Genomic DNA, 8,916 nt, shown 5'->3' on the forward strand with positions numbered 1-8,916 from the left:
CAAGGAAACAATATTTTTTGGTGCCCGTAAATGAAGACAACAGGAGGGTTAACAGTGAAAAATAATCGGCTTTTTGCAGCATTATATTACCGGTAATATAAACAGTATTGCTTCTCACGTTTAGATTGTATGTTTTTGGTATGTGTAACATTCTTATTTAGACTAATTAAGTAGTAAAATAATAAATAAAGTTGTTGGAGTATGACTGTTTTGCTGTTTTTGTTGCAGTTTATGACTTTAACTGCAACATAAATGTTAGACGGTTCTACTATTCCCTAGAAGTGATAAATGTAATACAAAAGTAATAACTAAATTCCTGACATAAAACCATTGTCCATCATTAATCACCAGGGATGCTTAGCAGACACCAGCTAAGAATTCTAGCTAGCTAGCTAGCTAGCTAGAGCTACACTGAGCTAATACAGCAGAACTTCTCAGTTTAACATAAAGTCAGCTAGCTAGCCTTTAGACAGATAATAATTACATTTATAAACTGCCGGCTAGGTATTGTGTTACCGTCTTAGATGATGGTGTACAAGCTTTATCAGAAATCCAGGCTACACTGCCATGTATTACAACAAAGTTTGTTTTTGTGCAAATTAATGCATAACCCTCCATATAACTGCCACATAAAAAATAAATAAATCTTTGTAAGTCTCTATTCTTACAGAAAACAAACGCACTGAATTTTTTCTGTCGACATATCCCATCAACATACCGCAGATCTTCTTTTGATTTCCTCAGAGCACCGCGATTTTTAGCGACAGGTGTTTCTAATGACAGAACACTTCCGCATTCTGACAGTCATGTGACAACAACAACCAATCAGAATCATGGAAGGCTTAGCGAACTGAAATAACTGTAAATACAAAGCGGCAAACATAGCTGCTCAAGTTGCAAATATGTAAAAAACGATTTAATATAAAACATTTTTGACTACTTAATGTGTAAACACAAACATGTGAACACTGTATTTAAATGTGTAAATGTTAGTGTAAATATTCAAAGCCCATTTTAGTATAATAAGTGTATGAATTTCCATAAAGCATTCTTTCAGTCTTGTATATTATTAAAGGTACAAACATTTTGTGTTCTGCAGTTCTGAGGATGTTTTGGGGATGTGATTAGGGGAACAAATTCTGAATGTTTTTCTATAAAACATTCCCACAATGTTCCACAATGATAGAGGATGGACTGTTTCAATACAATATTTACAACATAAGGTAAGCTGCCCCTTATGGGAAAAATATTTTTAAATAATTATATTTTAAATATACTCAAAAAACATGGTTGAGGTACTAAATTTAGAGGGTAATTAAATCATATCAGGTTACAATTTTGTTATTATTATTGTTATAATCAGAAATATTTTATTGGTCTCCAAAGAGAAATTGCTTGCATTACAGTTGTTCTCAATAGAATAGAATAGAATAGAACAGAATAGAATAGAATAGATATAAGGAGTACAACAAATATATAGATCAACATAAGCTGGAAAATATGGACTAAAATATGTCCTAAAAATATAAACAGAAGTAAAAGAAGTTTAAGTATAAAATGTAAAATGTGCATTGTTCTAAGAAAAAATAAACTGCAAGTATATAGTGTAATATAATATAATGTAATGTAATATAATATAGTGTAATATAATAGAAAATAATATAATAGAAATCAGTATAATATAATATAAACACTACAAAAATATATGGATGAACATGAGTAGAAAACTATGTCCTAAAATATGTCCTAAAAATATAAACATAAGCACAAAAATGTAAAATGTGCACTGTTCTAAGAAAATAAAAAATAAAAAATATACAGTGTAGTAAATAATAAGTTATAATACTAAATCCAAAAGCTTTGAAAAGAGGGACATTTTATTTTTTTCACGAATTGATTTTGCATGTTTTGTACATGCACATGCACTTTGGTTAACCCCAGCTGTTTTTGCTATATGCATAAACTTAAAAATCCTGGGACCTTAAAGAGAACATGACTAGAACTTTGCAGATCGTTGTGGTTCCCCCAGCTGAACCCCATGTGAACTCGTGGATCAGAGCGTGTTTGTTTAGGACCATGCGGAGCTCGGCGCTGCTGAATGAGGGCGTCCCTGTGGAGGGGAGCGTGTGTGGAGGATGAGGAGGAGGAGGGAGGAAGCGTAGTGGAGCGACGCTGTCTCCGGATCATGATGCTCAGTGGTGCTGCCGCTCAAGTGTTGCACGCTGGAGACTCCCGACGCCCGGTACCGGTAGGATGAGGATGAAGATGAAGATGATGATGAAGACTCGCTCTGCGCGTGGAAACGAGCGGAAGTGAAGATGAAGATCAGAGTGGTAATTAAAGAATGAGAGCTGCACGGAATGTGACTGTGCCTTTTGTAGCTTTAGTGTTGCTCAGAAGTGAGTTCAGCTACTGTGACCTAATTGCACTTTGTGGTACATCATTTACAGTATATTTATAGAATATTCATAAAGATAATCCTGCAAGAGCTCATCCGTGGAAAGTTTTTTTCGCTCTGTGTGTGTGTGTGTGTGTGTGTGTGTGTGTGTGTGTGTGTGTGTGTGAGAGGGGGGGGGTGTGGGACAGTAATCAGGCTGTGACAGACACATCTGAACTGACTAACCTACTGCTATTTTTTGCACAGTGCATGTTGAGCATCCATGAAGTAGCACAGCTGACATTTCGTTTGCAGCCTTATATGATAACGGAAGCAGCATCTGTTGTTGTTATTGTGTTGCTCTGGAAGCTGACATTTAATTAGGAGCAACTTCTTGACCAAAATTCTTATCCACAAGCTTTTTTGTTTTCACTGAAATCAAATGAATCCACTCAATCAACCTCTGACTTGATGTTTTGTTGTGTTTGGGGTGTCTTCGTGTGTCTTTCTAGTGCCAAGGGGTTAGTGGCATCATCATCGTTACCACGGTTACAACCTTGATGCTGGTGTACAACAGCATCTCCGGAGACAGATCCTCGTCAGCGTCTTCTCGACGTTTGGATGCTCCGGCTCCGTCCACTAAGAGACCAGATAAGCCGCCGAAACTCTCGGTGTCAACTCTGGAGGGCTATGCAGGTGTCATGGATCACAAGGTAAATACACACCATCTGTGGACTGTGAGACATCTGTCAGGCTGCAGCATCGTGCACAAATATGATGCTGCAACTCATTTTCTGAAACACTGAATAATTATATTACTGTCTGCAGCTCATAAAAGCTGCTAAGGAGCCAAAATCATCAGTATAGGATCATTTGTGGTAATTAACAGCGACTGTACTGGCGTTTTCATCCCATTTGAGAAATAAATTCAGTTTTAAAGAAATCAAAAAGGTTGGATCAAGGCTATATATTCACAGAGAGCTCATTTAAACTTGATTGTGTGCTCCGACAACAAAAATGGCAATGTTTGAGGCAAGGAATCAGTGCATTAGGGGCCTGCAAAGTGCCTGAGAGGGAAGTGGATTGAATTATTTGAGCAAACTGTATGCTGACAGGTTAAAAAAAGAAGAGAGTCTAACATATTTTGGAAGGAAAGACATAAGAGACACACCAGCAGCACATGGTTCAAACTGGGGATTAAAAGGAAAAGAGCAAGACAGTCAGATTCAGAATCTTTGAACAAATTATGCTTGCTCTGGTTCAATCATGGCATAACACAGTGGTGGTTATCCTTTAACTGTGCTTTTACCTTGTGACAAACTCTGCAGCGAGGAATTTGAATTCACTCAGTGCATTTGGACATACTGTATTTGTAATCAGTTGGGTACATGTGTCAAACACCAAATCCTAAAAAGAGCAATCCTTGCTGTGGCACTTTGCTTTTTTCCCCACAAACTGCACCTAATCTGTATTCTGCTGTCATTCAGGTAAAGCAGAGACCAGCATGTAAATGCAGCGTTCAGGTATGCACTGGAAACAGCTTTTTGAAACTGCCCCGGTCGACTTGAATTCTGTCTTTGCTTGTGCTCACAGCTGAATCTAGATTTTTGGATTACAAGTTATTTTTCACTTCTCTCTTATTAGCAGCCTTGGTAAACTTCTTCAAGGAAGTTTAATTGAAATTGTGTAGCAATTTCTGTTCAAAGAAGAAGCTTCAGAATAAAACATGAGTCTGTTAAAGCTTTGTTTTTTCCCTCCAAGGCCTTTTTAATATCATTTAATCTCTTACACACCAAACCTAAAAGCTAAACTTTCTGTTGTAGCACCAGCTCTGAATTATCGCAACAGTTTATTCCATTTCTCAATTCATAATTAATGCGTTCACTATGAAATATTCTGTGACAAAAGCACTTAAAACAGGATGGCTTTCTACTGAAGCAGCCAGTCAAGACATGAGCATTGCAATATTTGGCCGTGTGAGTGCAATGAGTGTTGCTGTAACACAGAGGACTATTGCATTGCACAGTATTGCAGACGGCTCATTCAGATAGATAGACTTCCTTTGGTAGGAAAGATATACAGGAGTGGGAAGCATATTGCTTTGCTCCTGCAGCCGCTAGAGAGGAAAGAGTTAGGAGGAAAAAAAGTGGTGGATGAAGTTCACCTTAAGCTGGAAGCTTAATGATCAAAGAGATGAGAGGTTTGGAGAAGAGGTTTGATCCGGCTGAGGCCTGCAGGATTTCATCTCTAGCTGATTCAAAGTTCCTCCGAAATGTTCTAACCCTCATCAGATCTCCTTTAAAGCTGATGAAAAGGAAACATTCATGCAGAGATTTCACAGGTGCTCTTGAGAGAAATGAGAGGTAGCTGCTTCAGTTGAGCTGCAGGCACTTTATTATTCACAGCCTCCTGAACGTCCACGTCCTGATGGCTGATTCGTGATGGATCCACACTGCAACATTTTCATACAGCTTAGTGTCACTCTGCCCCCCTCTTCCTCTATCTCATCGGGGGCTTCCAGCTCTGCTGCTGTTTCTGCTGCTGTTTCTGCTGCATCTGACAAAGCTCGGGAATGACTAACCAACCTGTACGATCTGTTGTGTGGGTGGATCCGTCTGTAGGTTTCATTCCAGGTTCACCTGAGGTCTCCTGCAGGCTGCTGGAGGGAGCCTTGGCTTTGATTCACACGCTCGTGCACACAATCCCATGCAAATGCCCAGACGTGCTGTTAAAAAATTTATGCCCTCATCAGAGTCAGAGTCAGTGATGCCTGGAAATACGAGGGCAGCTCTGTCTTTCTGTGCCCGCTGAACCCTGTTCATGGCCTGGAATATCTGGTCTGCATGGGAAGTGATTTCACTGAGGTCGGGGGTGGTCTGAGGGGGCTTTGGCTCATTTAAGCATCACCCAGAGAGCTGGTGAAAACATACCAGCACGCATTAATCACCAAGGCTGTGCTGCTTGGTGTGGCTGACTGTTAAAGGCTGAAGATTTCTCTCTTTTCTTAAAATTGTGAAATGAAAGCAGCAGTGATGAAACAGAAAAATCCATATCGTGCAAGATCAAAGTTGCAGTGCACATTTATGTGGGGTAGTTTGGGCAACAAGTCTCATTGCGTTTCCTTTTCTGTGCCTCCTGCAATATGTGCAGGTTTCTGTTTAATATGTGCCTGCTTCTTGTATGTTTTCTTTTTCTTCCACTGGTTACAGTAATTAGAGCTGCAGAGTTGAACAGATTCCTTCAAACATACACACACACACACACACACACACACACACACACACACACACACACACACACACACACACACACACACACACACACACACACAACACACACAACACACACAACACACACAGTCGCTTCATCCTTCACTTCTCATCTTCTCTGATGTTTTGCCGATTCCAGTTAAAGAGATGTTGACTTTGAAGAACTGTCAGCAGAATCAATCTGCATTGGCCTTTATGGGGTCTAATCACAAAGCCTGAATGCAGCTTGTGTGTCTGTGCAGCTTTATGATGTACCTACTTATTATAGGCCATACCTTTTCTGCACTCTCTCAGCCTTTAAAAGCAGTCAGCCTTGGAGAAATAGGTGCCATTAGAAAGTCAAAAAGCAATTTCTCCAACCTAAGCAGGCTCCTTTTTAAAGTTCACCGTAAAGCTGCCTTGTGTAGTGCAAAGGTAGCTCATAATAACAGACAACTTTGTGAACAAAAAACGAGCCCAGGCATATAATATATAGCCCTGTGCTGAGCTTACTTCAAGGATGAACTGGCAGGATATGCAAATTTTAATTCTACTGAAAGTAAGGGAACAGTCCTGGCTGAGCAGGTTGTATTATCAGCTGTCATACTCAGGGAGATGTTACATTGCCTGATTCATAGTCTAGCTTGTTGCTAATATAAGATAAAACTTTATGAATCCTGAAGGAAATTCTTTTGCCAGATATTGCTCAGAAAAAAAACTAATGACAGAACATAGTAGATGCAGCACCATAAAAATAAAAAGCAGTAAGATTCAGATTCAGATTCAGGCAACTTTATTTGTCCCCAGGGGCAATTAAGATCCTAGTACAATGCACCTCTGAAGAAATGAGGTAAAATAAAAAATTGCCACTTTTTGATTACATGTGCCATATTTCCCTTCATGTACAACATTGTCAACATGTTCACTATTTCATTTTCATTTCATTTTTCAGGAGCAATATAACAGTTAATTTAATTTTTGTCATTATCACGTGTAATACCACTTTTTACCCCCATATATTTGCCAGCATTCCTTTTAACTGTTTTATTCTAGCATATTGCACATGAAATTAAATATTACACATGATGCAGAAACACATATTGTACAAACTATTGAGAAGTAATACTCCAGTAATATTGATAATATTGTTTAGATCCAAGTGTCCAATATTTCTTAAACACTGTGTTTCTTTATTAATTTACAACACCAAGAGATCGCTCGATGGAAGAGATGAATGGAAAAAGCCTATACAAGTCATGAATATCATCTTTTTTGCAGTCATGATAGAACCAAGTGAGAATTTTTTGGCATTTCTCAATCAATTTGCTTCGTTCCCTGAGGTGCAATCTTCCCTAGCTGTCCAGTCAGACCTTTGTCCGGAGCCGACTCGATTAAGAAAACGGGTGCTTTGATTATCTCAACCTTTATTCCCTCAAATTGGGGACAGAGCGAGTTTTGGATTGCGCCCCAAATGTGTGTCAGGGGCTTAATGAGATGTCTGGAGGAGCCGTCAGGAGGATTTCTTTCTAAATAATTGGTTGTCTGAGAAAAGCAAGCAGCACCAAACTCTCACACCACAGAACAGGTGCCACTTAATCTGCCTCTGCTCTCAGCTGAGCCATTAGCCTAATACTGTGCACTTTGGAAAGTGTACAGTTACTGTAGTGATGTGCTAAATATTTTTGGATCGCAGCTGCATCTTCATCCACCGCTGCTCAGAGGATGGTTGGTGTTAAATGACAAAGCTGGCAATATTCTGCATCTTCCTTACTGTCAAAAAATCCCATTAAAAGTCCAAAACCAGCTAATTAAGTGCTAGAAGAGGTATCGTCTGTGTAAAGCCTGATATAGCTTATGCCGCTGTGCCATCGAGCGCCGTTGTTATTCAAATTCTATCACACTGAGTCACACTGCACTGGGTGACACACGTTCCTTCATTATGATGCCGACTCAGTTCAAATCTGCTGCTCAAAATACTCCCTTTATCATTTCTTCAAAACTGAAAGAATATTTTCTCGACCTATTTCTATAGATTTTAGCTTCTGCCAGAGATTATCTGACTTATTGCCGGGACCCACAAATGATATGTATATAATATGAATGCATTGTTGGGGGAAAATATCTGAAATCACTTCCTTGTTCGCTGAATAATCACTGCCTTTAACAGACACTTGATGCTTTTGTGAGCAGTGAATCAAAATGTTGGACGCGTCAGGAATAGTATGTAACTTTTAGTGTTTTATTCTGTCCCACGCTTCAATTTTATGTGGAACACTTTGTTACGTGATGTTTCTGAACGTCAGTGTGTCGTGTTGGATTGAATTTGTGTCTTTTATATTGTATTTACACTGACGCTGGGTAGAGATGCTCCCATGAGGTTGTGCTATAAAAGTAACGTCAACTAAGTAACATCCATTTGAATATCAGGATCCCAAGTTTCTAAGCAGAACATTTCATTGAAAGGAGACGATGAGTGTTACACACTTGACCTGCCAGTGGTTTTAATGTTGCGGCTGATTTGATATGTATATATGGGGTGATTTTTAGATACCCACAATACAGTATATATTATTTTTCACAAAAAAAAATGTTGATGTAGTTCCTAAAAACTCCTCTCATTGTATTAAAGTTACATATTTAGAAGTTTTTTTGCATTCAAATGATCTCTTTCTGCTTAAAATGGTTAAGATGTAACTCTGCATCACTGCATCCTCTTGAACAGGGGTGTCAAACATGGAGCCCGTGGTCCTCCAGAGGGTCCAGTCCGGTCCTCCAGAGGGTCCAATCTGACTTTGTAAAGTGTAAAAATTCCAGAGAAGACATTAACTGCAGATTGCAAATTAGTAAATCTATAAATTTAAAATAATTTCTAGACCAAGACAAGTTGTTTTGATCATAAAGTAAAATACTATATTGTTCAGTTCCAGATAGCTGTGACTAAATTTTGTGTTCCTTTGTAGACACTGTGATCTGGAAGTTGTAATGTGGAAATGATAAACTGAGGCTGAATGTTGCTGAAATTGGACTCATTTTTCTTAAGAAATGTGAGGTTGTTCATGATGTTGTGTACAAAGATAATTCCTTGAATGTGAACATTTTCAGAATGTACTTTTTTGCACTAAAACAAAGGAAACATTAGGAGTTGTGGTTATTTATAGGTTATTATGCTGTGATTTTACTGGTCCGGCCCACTTGAGATGAAATTGGGCTGAACTGAAATGAGTTGGACACCCCTGCTCTAGAAGCTCACCTACAGCCCTCCTCAAACACTGTGAAACTACTCTGGGCTCT

At 38.9% G+C, this 8,916-nt stretch overlaps 1 protein-coding gene across 3 annotated transcripts in view; it reads left to right on the forward strand.

The window, feature by feature from the left end:
• Nucleotides 1-2,145: 2,145 nt before the first annotated feature.
• Nucleotides 2,146-8,916, forward strand: part of st6galnac5b (ST6 (alpha-N-acetyl-neuraminyl-2,3-beta-galactosyl-1,3)-N-acetylgalactosaminide alpha-2,6-sialyltransferase 5b) — a 22,770-nt gene continuing 15,999 nt past the window's right edge. Inside the window, exons 1-2 of one of the 3 annotated variants that reach the window (XM_023290338.3) lie at nt 2,146-2,333; nt 2,890-3,090. In XM_023290338.3, the coding sequence (XP_023146106.1) occupies nt 2,319-2,333; nt 2,890-3,090 (216 nt within the window). In that variant the 5' untranslated portion in view covers nt 2,146-2,318. Of the gene's footprint in view, nt 2,334-2,889; nt 3,091-7,864 lie in introns of those variants that run through there. The other 2 variants (XM_055013982.1, XM_055013986.1) reach the window with 2 other exon arrangements.

This window comes from Amphiprion ocellaris, chromosome 2, assembly GCF_022539595.1.
Source record: "Amphiprion ocellaris isolate individual 3 ecotype Okinawa chromosome 2, ASM2253959v1, whole genome shotgun sequence".
In the NCBI taxonomy this organism is placed as follows: Eukaryota; Metazoa; Chordata; class Actinopteri; family Pomacentridae; genus Amphiprion; species Amphiprion ocellaris.